Genomic DNA, 14,987 nt, shown 5'->3' on the forward strand with positions numbered 1-14,987 from the left:
GCCTGACTCCAGACTCCCAATTCCAATGTGGCCACAGGTGATAACCAAAAGAACTTCTCTGATTAACCCCTTTGTCTTTCATCCTACTCTTTCCTTGATTTTCTTACGCCAGAGTCTTGACTTTTATTTATGTTGCTTTCCCTGCCCATGGTCCTGATAAAATATTTAGGAGAAACACTGTTTACCAGGTGCCATTTACATTCCAGCTTTCTTCCTTCAGGCTCCTTCTCTCCAGAGAAAAAAAAAGTCAGAAAGAGTCCACATTTTCTTTGTTTATTATAAAACTGGGAGATCTCCAGAATCCTCTGTGATGCTACATGATCAATATTTATGCCTTCAGATGTGGTAAAAGGAGACAGCTGGTGAGGTTGAACTCCCTGACTCTGATTTCTGCTTGTTTTCCATTGCCTTTTTTGACTTTCCCTAGAGAGATCAGAGATTCTGGAGTTAAGTTTCAAGGTACCCTCTGGGCCGTCCCCCACAGGAGGTAGTGAAATGAATCCTGAACTTGTAGCTGAGCATAAACCCCAGCTCTGCCCCTTACTATCTGTGTGACCTTGGGAAAATCTCTTAATCTCTCTGGATGTCAGCTTCCTTATGTCTAAAATGGTGGCATGGACCAGATGACCTTTTAAGGTAGCTTCCAGTGAAAATTTATCAAGATCTTTTGATCTTTACTTTACGAAAAAATCTTCAGTAAATGGGTAACTAGGCCAGGCCCGTAACAAAATTGTTATCAAGATTAAAAAGTAGTCAATATCCCTTCCTCACAACAAATCCGCTTAAAACTTTCTCTTTGATCTCTGAAATCCTCAAACTATGCCAGGTACTCTGGAGCTCCTCATTTAGTTACATCTACTGAATTTGACCTTTCCCTACTATGCCTTATGATCTGGACTTTTCCAGACTTCATCTTCCATAACAAAATTACCTTTCCTGTGCTGCAGTACATTTAAGCTCTCTTCTTTATGAGATTTCAGTTAGTTAATACAACTTGGGTATTAGTAGTTAACAGTGGTATGTGTGTGTGTAGTGGTATATGTGCACACACATCCCCCCTATATTTTATATGTACATATGTAAGTGTATGTGTGTGTGTATACACACACACACACATATATGAACATGTACACACACATGTGTTTGTGTGTATATGAATGAATATATTTCAGTTATAGCTGGACCAGACCTTAAAACCCAGAAGGGTAGACCTGGAAGTGAACTTCAAAGTTATTCTTGTCCAACCTCATCATTTTAGAGATGAGAAAAATAACGAACCAGAGAGGTGACATGATTTGCCCAAGGACATATACTAAGTTAGTGGCAGAGTCAGGACAAGAAACTGTTTATTCACTCTTATTTCAGTGTTCTTCCCCTTATACTATATTAGCTATGTGGCATAATGGATAGAGTGCTGGCCTAGGACTCAGGAGGACCTGAATTCAAATCCAGCCTCAGACACTAGATATATGACCCTGGGCAAGTCACTTAAGCTATCTGCCTCATCTGTAAAATGGAGATAATAATAGCACCTAACTCTCAGGGTTGTGGTGAGAATCAAGTGAATCAATGTTTGTAAAGTGTTTGCAAACCTTAAAGTGTTATATAAGTGTTAGCTATTGGTATTAACATTATTATCATCATGAGCTCAGTCAGATGTCTGATCAAGATGGAACCACGGTTGAATGAATAAGCATCTATGAGATGCAACAGAACTATCTAGGGGCTTGGACTTCCTTTTCATTCTCTTGGGGTTCCCATTAACCTCAGACAGCTTCTTGGGTAGCAGCTACACCTTTGCTGTTCAGTTTCTTGGAGGAAGGCACCCAAGATCATTGGCTAGGGGAGGCTGGGAATGTCACAAATTGTATTCCACTGGCAAGAAATACCACATAGGCAGGAACATGGACTTCATATGAATTTTTAATGCACAGAACAGCCTGTCAGGACCTCTGCTGGGGTGGGTCTGTGAGCAGTAGGAAGAGGCAGGAGTTCTGCAAATGGGAGAGCATTAAAAAAATCCTCACTGGGAAAATTGTCAGGTCTACTTTGGGGAGATGGCTACAGCCAAAGGGGCTGTCCTGTGTGCTCTGAGGTCTGGGTGGAGAGGCAGGGGAGGAATAGGTGAAGAGAGACCGCAGAGAAAGAATTGCTGAGGCCAGTCAAAGTCAAAGGGAAAAGGAGGGAAGGGTAATATGTGGCCCCTATCAGAATGCTCTCATTTCAGGATTTCTGGAGTCCATAAGAAAAGGTTTTAAAAAGGTGAGACTTTATGACAGAGTCAAATAATGTCTCAAAAGAGAAAGAAAGAAAATAATGGATGATCCCGGCTGCTACCTAAGGTCCCTTCAACTGTCCATGGGAGAAAAAGTCTGGCTTGGCCTTTGTGACTCCTTCTAGTCACCCCCTGTCCCAAACCCCACCCAGGATCCAGGTTCCTCATGTGTCCTTCCATCTCTCCTTCCTGAGAGTCTCTGTTCTTGGCCATTCAAAGCCCGAGGCCAGTCTTCTCTCTCACCGGCCCTTGGACTCGCCATACGTGTTGCGTGCCATGGAGATCATCTTCTCCTCACATGTGACTTTGGTGTCCTTGAGGATGCTATACCAGACCATGCCAGCTGGCCGCACCTCTTCACTGCGGCAGAAGAGGTAGGGGATGGTGTCCACACGGCTCTGGATGTATGCGCTGCGCAGGAGGGTAGAGCAGTGGCTGCTGACCTTCTCCAGCCTCCTCAGGATCAGGTGGGCTTTTCTGAAAGGCAGGAGGAAAGAGCAGTTGGAGGACCAGGAGCCCCAAGGTCTGCTAGCACAGAATCATGGGATTATAGGATTTTGAGCTGGAAAAAATTTTAGAGAATGTATTCTGCCATGCCTCTTGAATTTCTACACATACTGGAAAATCACCAGGCTTTATTCACATTGGAAGGAACTTTGGGTTATCATTTAGTTTAACTCCCTCATTTAACCAAAGAGGAAACTGAGACATGCAGAGGTTAAAACATTTGCCTGAGATCACACAGGTAGTGAATCAATGGCACAGTAGGGATTTGACCCTAGATCACTTGATGTCAAATCTAGTATTCTTTTCTCTACTCCATGTTGTCTGTCAATCTGAAATCAAACATCCCACTTTTGTTACTTACTAGTCATGGGGTCACAGGCAAGCTACTTCACTTATATGGCCCTCAGTTTTCTCATCTATAAAATGGAAATACTAATACTTGCCCTGTACAACTCCTATAGATCACAGGATATTAGAACTGGAAGGAACTGTGGTGGTCACTGAATTTTGTTACCTAATTTTACAGTTGAGAAAATAGGTTCAATCCTGGCTCTGTCACTTGCTACCCAAATGACTTTAAGGCCCAGAGAGGTTAAGAAATTCATTTAGTTTCCTAATCTGTAAAAAAAAAAATTGGGGTGAGGTAGAGGGTGCCCTGAGGTCCCTCCCAGCTCTGGATCTCTGCTTCTATGCATCCCAATGGAGACCACCTTCTTCTCACATGTGATTCGGGCTCCTTGAGGATGCTAGAGCCAACGATGCCAGTTGGCCCCACCTCATCATTGCAGCAGAAGAGATAGGTCTCTAAGTTACCTTCTAGCTCAGAATGATGCTCCTATAACTTCAGACCTAGAGGAGTAAAGTCACTTGCCCAAAGTCATCCCCAGAGCAGAACTAGATCAGAATGCCAATCTCTAATAGCCATTCTAGTGCACATTCCTTTTGCAATAAGCTAATGTGTGGGAAAGTACTTTGAGAACTGCAAATTACCATGTCAAGGTAAAGGATTTTTATTATCGCTTAAAAGCAAGGAGTGTGATATGTTTACTATTGATTGTATAAGGGTATTCTTCTTTTTGTTTATTCTTAACTCCCCTCCTTCATGATCTAAGAGTTCTCCAGTCCCCACTTCTACTCTTCTAGGACTTGGAGGAACAGATCCATGTTTACTCTCCCTAAACTAAAAGCTAAAAGAATATCAGAGATAGAAGGAACTTTCGAATATAGAACATTAATGTTGTAGAGGACCCTGGAACACAGTAGAATATGAAAGGAAACTTTAGAGATCATGTAGCCCAACACCCTTTGGCTGAAGAGGAAGAAACCGAGGCCCTCAGTTTAATAATTTGGCCAAGATGATCAAGAGCCAGGACTTTAAACTAGGTCTTTTGTCTCTTCAATCCACTGCTCTTTCCATTTTTTTCATGACTTTGTTCTATGATTCCATGAGCATTTATTAAATGCCTGCTATGTGCATGGGAATGCATATATTATGTCCATATGGGAACATACAGACAAAATGGAAAATGGTCCCTGCACTCATGTAACTTATGTTCTATTGGGAAATACAATGTGGTTAATACAAAATAATTTGAGGAGTGATTGAACACTAACGACTGGGGAGAATAGGGAAGATCTCCGTCCAGAGGTGGCACTGGAGTTAAATCTTGTAGAAGGCTGAGGCAGAGGTAAGAAGGCAATGTATTTCAGGCATGTGGAAAAGCCCTGGCAAAGGTATGGATGCAGAAGACGGAATGTTAAATTCAGGAACAGCAAGGCAAGGCAATTGTTGGTTGTAATGTAGAGTGTGTGAAGAATTTCTGAGTATCCTTCAACACCAGGCCTTCCCAGCCATGAATTAAGAAGTCTGAGGAGGGAGGCAGGGAGAGGTTTGTCTTTAACCATCTGTTTGGGTGGGGAGGGAGGGGCTGGGTAGGGAACCTCAAAGTCGGCACTCAATAAAGATTTATCGATTGTTTAATCATATAATAACTTCAGGATGTTGAAGGGCTTCTCTGCTCAGCCAAACTCACTTACTTCATGGCTGCCAGAGCCTAGATTTGCTAATGGAGTCGAATGTTTTTGTTAAGTCGTTGAATACAGCATTTTCCCTAAACACTAACCTTTCCTGGAGACTCTTAAGAGAGTAGAAGTTGCTCGGCCCTGGGGCATTATACTCTATACCAGCCTGGTCCCAGCTTCTATTTATAGCAGCCAGAGGTATGGAGGAGGAGGAGAGAGGAAGCAGGGGTTAGGTATTATTCCAATATTCTCACCTCATTACTTACTCCCATTGGCAAAATGTTCATGCTATACCTGGTGGACTGGGGCGAGTAGGAATTGCATTGGATGCTGGGACTAGGTAAGGAGGAGAGAGACTAGATAAGCAAAGGATAGGGAGTTGTTTAATTAGGAAAGCTTTAGGGAATTTCAGCCTTGGATCTATGCACTCTACTATTTTTCTAACATCTTCAACACAGCCCTACTGATTGAGAGTCTGAGACAGAAACCTCCCAGCTTCAGAGAAGCCAGAGCTCCAGATTAAAGTAGGGGGGAGGATATGTGAAGGGACTGACATCAAGCACTCGTGGGGTCTGTGCAGCTCCCTCCCTGGCTTTGAACATCTCTGGCTCTCTTAGGTTATTCTCTCTTTGCTTCAGATGATTTGAAAAGCTTGTTGGCCCTGACTCCTTCTCAGTCAAAGCTGAGTCTTTCCCTCCCAAAATAACTCAGGGCCAGAATGACTCTTCCCACTGCAGACAAGATTGAGGGACAGAGATGTGTCCTGCTGTGACATTACAAGTGCATCTGCTGTGTCTTATGTGGATCACAGGAAGTTAGAATCATAGATTTAGAGCTGAAAGGGACCTTAGAGGTCATTCAATCCAACCCCCTAATTTCACAGATGAGGAAATTGAGGCCCAGAGAGGTTAAATGACCAGTCCAAAGTCGCATAGGAAGCAAATGGTAAAGCCAGGGTTTGAATCTAGGTACTTTGGTTCCAAGCCAAAGTAAACCACATAATTGAACACACACAACTAAACTACATAACAACAGCAAACATTTATATAGTTCTAGAAAGTGCTTTACATGTACTGTCTCATTTGAGCCTCATAACAATTCTGTGAGGTAGCTTTTATTATTGCAGCCATTTTACTGATGAGGAAACTAAGTCTCAGAGGTTAAGCATCTTGCCTATAGTCATGCAGACACTAAGAGTCTGAGACAGGATTTGAACTCAAGTCTTTCTGATTCCAAGTCCAATACTCTATCTCACTATACTACCCAGATGCTCTTAGCTTTAGAGGGTTAATAAATGAGTGATTTCTTTGCTTTTTTTGGTTTTAGGTAATAACTCCAGGTTACATTTCTGTTGTGCTCTACACATTCATTTACAAAGCATTTTTGAATGTGTTATTTCATTTGAACCCAAATAACTATGAGATAGGCAGGATAGGGATTATTTAGCTCCATTTTATAGATGAGAAAACTGAGGAGGAGCAGCTAGATGGCACAGTGGATAGAGCACCGGCCATGGAGTCAGGAGGAACTGAGTTCAAATCCGGCCTGAGACCAAACACTTGACATTTACTAGCTGTGTGACCCTAGGCAAGTCACTTAACCCCAATTGCCTAAAAAAAAAATTTTTTTTTAAATAAAAAATAAAAAAAAACCAGCTGAGAAAAAAAAAGGAAACTGAGGGAAAGAGAGGTTAAATGATTTGACCAAAGTCACACAGATAGTAAATAACTGAGGAATTATTTGAATCCAGATCCTCTGACTCCAAATGTAGTTCTATGAAGTCTTTTATATATTGCTTCACAAGTCTAATAAGTATTTTTAGAAGTCTAGAAAACATACTTCTTCCCGTTGACAGGCTACCTCTGTTCTAGATATGCTTGACTCCCTTCCAGCCTGACACTCCCACCCTCCCTCCTTTCTGGAATTCTCTCTGAAAACTTCTTTTCTAAAAATTTATTGGATGTGCTTACTTGTGACATCAGAGGCAACTAAGTGGCTCAGTGGATACAGTGCTAGGTCTGGAGTTGGGAAGACCTGAGTTCAAATCCAGCATCAGACACTAGCTGTTGTGTCCCTGGGCAAGTCACTTAATCTGTTTGTCTTAATCCCCAGGAAAAGGAAATGGCAAACCATTCCATTATCTTTGCCAAGAAAACTCTATGGACATTTTTGGTGTGATATGGTCAATATAGTCCTTGAGATCACAAAGAGTCAGATGTGACTAAATGGCCAAACAATAATAATTTGTGACATCATAGTTGGGAAGCCAGTCAGACACAAGTGAGCAAGAGCCTATTTTGTCCCATAATATTTTGACACATCTTCCACAGCCACACTAGTATGGGCTGGCCTAGGCATAGGCCAGCTGAATAAGTGGAGAACTGACCAAGGCTAACTTGGGTGCATGGAAAGGAGGATACCTGCAAGCTGGATCATCAAAACCTTTTCTCCTTTTCCCATGGCCAAGATCATAATACCCCAGGCTCAAGGGCTTTGTGGCTGTATCTTTCTCATCTAGGGAGCAAAGGGGATCTTTGGCTTTGATCAGTCTACTACATTATGACTTCACTTAGAATCCCTACCATTCAGGGTCACGGGATGACTAGGCCAAAGTATCCTTCCCCAGCCATTACCTTCTGATCCCTCCATCCATGCAGCCTTGGTCCAGTCATGTCCATATCCAATCTTCTCTACCCTCCCTCCATTTTGTTAACAAACTGCCCCTCACATTAGATTTACCATTCTCATGCTTTTTCTATTTCCTTGTAATTATGGAAACCTGGCTTTTCCTGGAGGATGCTGCAATCCTGTATATCCTCTCCAGCACTGTATGTACCTTCATTCATGCTGCTTAAATATTTGGACAGGAGAAAGGGTAGGAGTAGGCATGCTTCTTGTTCCTCACAGTCACTTCCAGATTCTTCCCCTAATGTAATCACTTAGTAGTGTAGTGATTCTTTGAGGCATTCCATCCAGATTATATTACTCTATCTAGATTCTGACAGATTTCTAGGCAGCTAGGTTGTTTGGGGATAAAACACTGGGCCTGGACTCAGGAAGATCTGAGATCAAATCCAGACTTAGAAACTTTTTAGCTATGTGACCCTGGGCAATTCATTTAATCTTTGTCTGCTTCAGTTTCCTTTATTATAAAAATAGGCATAATAGCACTTACCTCATAGGGTTGTTATGAGGATCAAATGAAATATTTGTAACACACTTAGCACAGTGCTTAGAACATAGTAGGTGCTTAATAAATGCTTATCCCTTTCCCCACCGAGGTTCTTAACTGGCCTCCAGGTCATTCTCCTTTTTTTTCCCTCAGAGACCTTAGTAGTACTTGACTCCCAATCTTTTCTCCCAACACTTGCCTTGTGGACTTCAATTTATGTGTTGATGTCCCCTCAGATACTGGCTTCCCAGTTTATCAACCTTTTCCATTTCTATGATCTGAATCTTTACTTCACTTTAGCCATACACAGGTCTGGACATATTCTTAAATTCAATTTAATAAACATTTACTAATCACTTACTATGTACTAGGCACTGTGCTAAGCACTGGGGACAAAAATAAGAAAATAAGACAGTCCCTGCCCTCCCTTGAGAAGCTTCTAATATGCTGAGAGCAAACAAAAGGAAAAGGGGTGAGTGGGGCATCATAGTGGTGGAGTTGGAATCACAGAGTGAAGTGAATGAGAAGTAGTTGGGCCATGAGTGCTCTTTAAATGGAACATTGGGAAAGAGCTTTTTGCTCTAAACTCTAATCAGAGCTACAGAGGCTACTGAGTGTACTGATGAGGTGCTAGTACCAAAGGGGATGCAATCTCTGGGACAATGAGTTTCCTGGTGATGAGCTTTTCCTGGGAGCATGATCTCATCATTACCCTAATATGTTTCACCTGTTGTATACACAATCCAGGCATTTCTCTATCTGATCATAACCTTTCCTTTCTTCCTGATCCCTCATAAGCCTTTTCCCAATGTTCAAGGCAACTTCCGGTCACTCTACTCCTCCCTGTTTTCTCAGGCCATCACCCTTGTTCTGACCTTACTTCTCTTCTTTGAGAATATTAATCCAATAGTCAACCAGATTAACTGTATATTGTCTTCCATATTTGAGACCCATCCCTTCTCCAAACCTCCATCTCACATCACTCCCACTATCCAACTTTTCCACACATACTGCGGAATGTTAATGGAAGAAGTCACACAATGATACTGACTGGATCTAGCACACATTTCTACTATGCAGTCTCACCTATGCCTTCACTGTTACATGCCAAGGTGTTGACTCTTCCCCAAATGACTCTCTATACTCCTCTGCATTAGATTATAAGCTTCACATTTCTTTCTATTCTTGGTGTTTAGCACAGTGCATGTCACACAGTAGGCATTATAATGTTTGCTGACTTGACTCCATTCAGAATCTTTTCTAAACATTTTCTTCATTCCTTAATTCATCTATACAACACATTCCCATTTTCTCTTAGAAGAGAACCTCACCAAATCCTTGCCTGAAAAAAAAGTGAGGCTATTCATTATAAGTTTCCTTCTCCCCCACACCCCGTCCCACAACGCCTCACTCCAATATACCATTAACATCATCAACCCATTTTCTCTTCCTTTGCTTCAGTCTCCGAAGATGTTCCCCTTCTTGAAAATACCAACCCCTTACCACATCACACCTATCATATTGGCTAACATGACAAAACAGGAAGATGATAAGTGTTGGAGAAGACTGTGAAAATTGGAACACTAATGCATCGTTGGTGGGGTTGTGAACTGATCCAACAATTCTGGAGAATAATTTGGAACTATGATCAAAGGGCTATAAAATTGTGAATACCCTTTGACCCAGCAATACCACTTCTAGATCTATATTCCAAAGAGATCATAATGGGAAATGGACCCACATGTGCAAAAATATTTATAGCAGCTCTTTTTGTGGTGGCAAAGAATTGGAAATTGAAGAGATACCCATCAATTGGGGAATGGCTGAACAAGTTGTGGTAAATGAATATAATAGAATACTATTGTGCTATAAGAAATGATGAGCAGACAGATTTCAGAAAAAACCTGGAAAGACTTACATGAACTGATGCTGAGTGAAGTGAGTAGAACCAGGAGAACATTGTACACAGTAACAGCAACATTGTGCAATGACCAGCTTTGATAGACTTAACTGTTCTCAGGAATACAACTGTACTCAGGAATCTAAGACAATTCCAAAAGACTCATGATGGAAAATACTATCCACATCCAGAGAAAGAAATATGGAGTCTGACTGCAGATCGCAGCATACTAATTTTTTCTTTCTTTTTTTCTTTCTTCTTTCTTGTGGTTTTCCCCTCTTCTTTACAACATAACTAATGTGGAAATATGTTTAATATTATTGTACATGTATAGCCTATATGAGATTCCATGCCTTCTTGGGGAGAGGGGAGCAGATGGAGGGGGAGAAAATTTAGAACTCAAAATCTTGTAGAAGTGAATGTTGAAAACTAAAAATAAATACATTAATTAAAAAAAAAGAAAGCACTAATTCCATTACTAGTACCCTGGATAACATCACCTCCTTTCTGCTTTAGGACTTTGCCACTTTGATTATCCCCTCTTTTTCTCTCTAATTTTCAATTTCTCCTTATCCCCTGGCTTCTTTTCTGCTTACAAAAGGGATCAATTCTCCTCATCCTTAAAAAAAAAACCCTCCACTTGATCTTACCATTCCCTCAAAACACCATCCATTATATCCCTTCCCTTTCACAGTCAAACTCCTAGGGGGAAAAAAAACAAAAAACAAACAAACAAACAACAAAACTAACACTACTTGCCACCACTTCCCCCTCCCCATTTTTCCACTATACTTGCTTCTTAATCTCTCTTGGACTGACTTCTAATTGCATTGCTGAACTGAAATGGTTCTGTCCAAGTCGCCAATGACCAATTAATTAATTCCTAAATTTGATGATGATTATGATGACGATTACTCCTTGACTTCTTTGAACCATCTGGCATTGGTAACCATCCTTTTCTCCTAGAAACTTTCTCCTCCCTAGGGTTTTATGACATTACTCTCTCCTGATTTTCATCCTACTGACCTGGTTGTCCCACCTTGGTTTCCTTTGCAGAGTCATGATTCTGATCCCACCTCCTTATCCGTGGGTGTATCTAGGGATTCTGGGCTCTTTCCTCTCTTTGTACTCTTTCACTTGGTGATCTCATCAATAACTAACACCTGTGATGATGACTCTTAGATCTATTTAATGAGCCTTAGTTTCTCTTCCAAACTCCAGTTCTACATCACTAACTGCCTACTGGATGCCTCCAGCCGGACATATCCAAAACATCTCAAAGTCAATATGTCTAAAACAGAAATCTCCCTCCCCCAAACACCCCTCTTTTGGAATTCTCTAACTGATTTTCCTTGATGCTCTCTCCTCTATGAGTTTTCATGACATTCTCTTTTGGTTTTCCTGCTACTCATTTGGCTGCTAATTCTCAATCTCTTTTGCTGTATCATAATCCATATTATGGTCCCTAGTTGTGGTTCTGTCCTAGGCCTCCTCTTTTCTGTCTCTACACACTCTCATTTGATTATCCCATCAGCTTCCATGAGTTTAATTATAATTTCTGGGAAGATAACTCCCACATCTGTTCATCTAGTCCTAGTTTCTCCCCTGACAGTTCATCTTGTATTACCAACTGCATATTGGGCATCTGAAATTAGATGTCCTGTCAGCATCTCAAGCTCAGTATTTCCAAAATAGAATAGATTATTTCCTCCCTCCCTGCCCCCAATCTAACCCATAGTACTTCAGAACTTCCCTATTTCTGTTTCTTATTCATCCCATGCTCTTCACAGCCTGGTCCCAACTTACCTTCCAGTTTTATTAAATAAACCTCTCCTCCTACCCTCCCCTACATTCAATCAATTTATGATCCAGTCATCCTGGCCTTCTTACTATTCCTCATACATGACATTCCATCTTCAATCTCTGTGCCTTTGCACTGCTGTGTCCCATTCTTGGAATGTATTCATTCCCTCTTCATCTCCACCACCTGCAATCTCTAGTTTTCTTCAAAACTCAGCTCAAGTGTCTTTTTCTATATGAGGCCTTTCCTGATCCCTCCTATCCCTCTCAAAAACTGCAAGTTATCTCTTATGTGTGTGTATGTGTTTGTTTCTCCCCTGTCTCCTAGAATGTGAGCTCCCTGATGGCAGGGACTGCTTCACTCTTGTTCTTAGCACAGTGCCTGGCATAGAAGTGCTTAATAAATGCTTGTTGACTGGCTGATTGCTTGACTCCTTGATTAAAATGACTTTCCCTAGGTTATTCAATAGTAGAGCTGGGGCTAGAATTCAGATCTCTTCCCTCGGTGTTTAGAAGCCCCATTTAAATTCCTCATTCAAAGGAATAAGGAGGCTCTACAGCTAGGAGAAGCAAGAGGATGAGTCTTGGAGTCTCAGTTGGAATAAGGATAGTTGTGCTACTTGCCCGACTCATTGTGCAGAAAGCACTTGGAATATCTTGAAGATCTTTGTGAAATGGGAGTTATTATTGGAGACTACTTAAAGGAAGAAATTTCTAATGATAAAAATTTCGGGCAGAAGAGTATATGTATTTGGACAAGGATCCCTACTTGGTGACCCTATTATTCCATTGCACTGAAGGACCACTACCTTACCTGTTTGGTTATAAAACTAGCTCTGGGAAGGAGGCAGAGGCAATTTAAGTGATATTTCCCACCTTCTTTTCATTGAAAGCCATCCTGAAAAGTGGATTCATGTGCTGTTTCTTCGCTCAATTAAAACAACACAGGCAAATACATTATATTTGCTCCCTGCTAGGAGTCAGTATTTCAACTCATTTAGCTGGATCTATTCCTTCCATCCTGGGGTTTCCCCACCTGCCAGATAAGTCCTTGTCTGTTTGAAGCACAGGCATGCTCTCATGGTCACCAACAAGATTGAAGATTAGGTAAGACTTTTAAGGGGCTTCATGGAAAATTGTTATCTTTGACTTCCTAAATTTATACCAAAATGGTAGAGTGTAGGGTGGAAGATGAGAGGAAGATGATACAGGACAGCCAATTTGATCTTTATCTGCTGCCACCACAAAGCTGCTTGGGAGGGGATGGGGACAGCCATAAGCTTGGATGTTAGTGGGTGAGTGGGGTGAAGGAGACATAGAATGAAGTGAAGAGATGTTGAAAAATGAGGGTATATTTTGGAGCAGTCTTTCTGATAGGCCTTTTAGGTATTACTAAACTTGAGATGAAAAGGATTAAAGTGGAGTTCTTTCAGGATGTCATGACTCAGCTCTGTAATTATAGTCCTATAGTAAACCTTTAGAAGAACTGGGATCAAGGTCCCAAGGTTCACACAGACCTCTCTCAAGTGGCCTTGGACAAAATGTGTTCCTAATTTTCTTGGTTATGATAATAGCTAGAAAAGCACATTGTTAAGGAATGATCTTTCAAAGAAGAGAAAATAAAAAAAATGAGTGTGAGCAGCACAAAGACTGAAATGAACAAAACTAGCGACACACTTTTGCTTGATTTGCTATGGCCTCAGTGGGCACATTTGTGTGTGAGGATAGCAGGCAAGTGAAATGCAAAGTCACAAACTAGTAACCCAATAACTAATAACTTCAATTGCTGTTGTTGTTGCTTGTTTCAGTCATGTCCAATGCTTTGTGACCTCATTTGGGGTTTACTTGGCAGATACTGGAGTGGTTTGCCATTTCTTTCTCCATCTCATTTTACAGATGAGGAAACTGAGGCAAACAGGGTTAAGTGACTTGCCCAGGGTCCAAATATAAATATAAAGGTCTCTAGATTTAAAGCCCTTCACAAACTGTACCCAACCTACTTTCCTATCCTTTTAACACATTACTATCCTCTACAAATTCTAAAAACAGTTAAAGTGGTTGTCTTGCTATTCATCACAACAGAATGGCACTCCATCTCCCATTGCCTGACTTTTCACTGACTGAAGAGTATTCTTCCTCCCCCGCCCCAATTTCTGCCTCTTAGAAGACATGACTTCTGCAAAAACTCAAGTCCTACAAGACTCAAGTCATGTACCTCCTTCTGCATGAAGCCTTTCCTGATCTTCACAGCTACTTAGTGCCACCCCTATAATTATCTAGTATTTATTATGCTTTTATTTTACATATACAAATTTACATTTATATGTACATGTTGATTTCCCTCATAGAATGTAGGCACTGTGATAGCAAGGGCTGTTTCATTTTTGCTTTTGTGTCTCCAGATACAGAAGAGGCACTTAACAAATGCTTAGGGATTGATTGATTTTTGCTACATCATAGCTGTCTATCAAGTAGAGAAGAGGTCTGTTTGTCCCTAGGGACTGTGTTTCCTCATCTTGAACCCAAAAGAAAGTGTGAATGTAAGGAGCTATTGAGTGGAAACTGGGATTTTAGATAGGAACTTATATCCCAAATCCTTGATGTCTGGAGTACCAAAAAATTCTTCTTAGAGATATCTAGTGTTTTATCTTATAATGTAGTAGTGAATGATCATAACATTTTAGTGCTCGAAGAAACCTTAAATATGACCTAGTCCAGTGCAATGTCTAGATTTGTACTGTCCCCATTTAATGGGTGCTAAAATCAATGACCAGGAAAGAGAAGTGAGTTACCCAAAGTCACACAGCAAGTTATGGCAGAGTGAGATCTCCTGATTTCTAACCCAATATCTTGCCTTTTTACCTCTCTTCCTGAGAAACATGACCAGCTGCTAACTCCTTGAAAGGCCACAGCGAGAAACCCAGAAAGCATGAGGAGAGGACAGAATAAGAAATAACAAGGAGCTGAATAGTATACTACTAACGACATGCTGAGAGAGGAAAAGAGGAAGAGGTGGGGAGAAAGAAAGAATGAGTCTGCCTGGTGTGAGTTGGATAATATATTGTCACACAGCTCTTGCATTGCCAGTTTAGCCCCATAAATCAAACTCAGGACATTTCCAAGTGTTCCCTTGGTGGGGGGAAGATGGCAGGTCAGAGTGACCACTTTTTCAAATACTGGAAATGAAACCTTCCTAAACAGAGACCTGACCTAGCCCTGCCTGTTGGGGGAGGAAGGAGTGGAGGAGGGACTAGGAACACTAATTTATAACTTGATTAACAAGGAGAGACTAGAAAAGGGAAGGTTTAGGA

At 41.2% G+C, this 14,987-nt stretch overlaps 1 protein-coding gene across 2 annotated transcripts in view; it reads right to left on the reverse strand.

The window, feature by feature from the left end:
* Positions 1 to 1,577: 1,577 nt before the first annotated feature.
* Positions 1,578 to 14,987, reverse strand: part of LOC114047044 (astrotactin-2) — a 1,078,351-nt gene continuing 1,064,941 nt past the window's right edge. For both annotated transcript variants that reach the window (XM_027867715.1, XM_027867716.1), the window contains one exon: positions 1,578 to 2,752. In XM_027867715.1, the coding sequence (XP_027723516.1) occupies positions 2,515 to 2,752 (238 nt within the window). In that variant the 3' untranslated portion in view covers positions 1,578 to 2,514. The remainder of the gene's footprint in view (positions 2,753 to 14,987) is intronic.

The sequence above is a fragment of the Vombatus ursinus genome, unplaced genomic scaffold (assembly GCF_900497805.2).
Source record: "Vombatus ursinus unplaced genomic scaffold, bare-nosed wombat genome assembly UNPS02014786.1, whole genome shotgun sequence".
NCBI classification, from domain to species: domain Eukaryota; kingdom Metazoa; phylum Chordata; class Mammalia; order Diprotodontia; family Vombatidae; genus Vombatus; species Vombatus ursinus.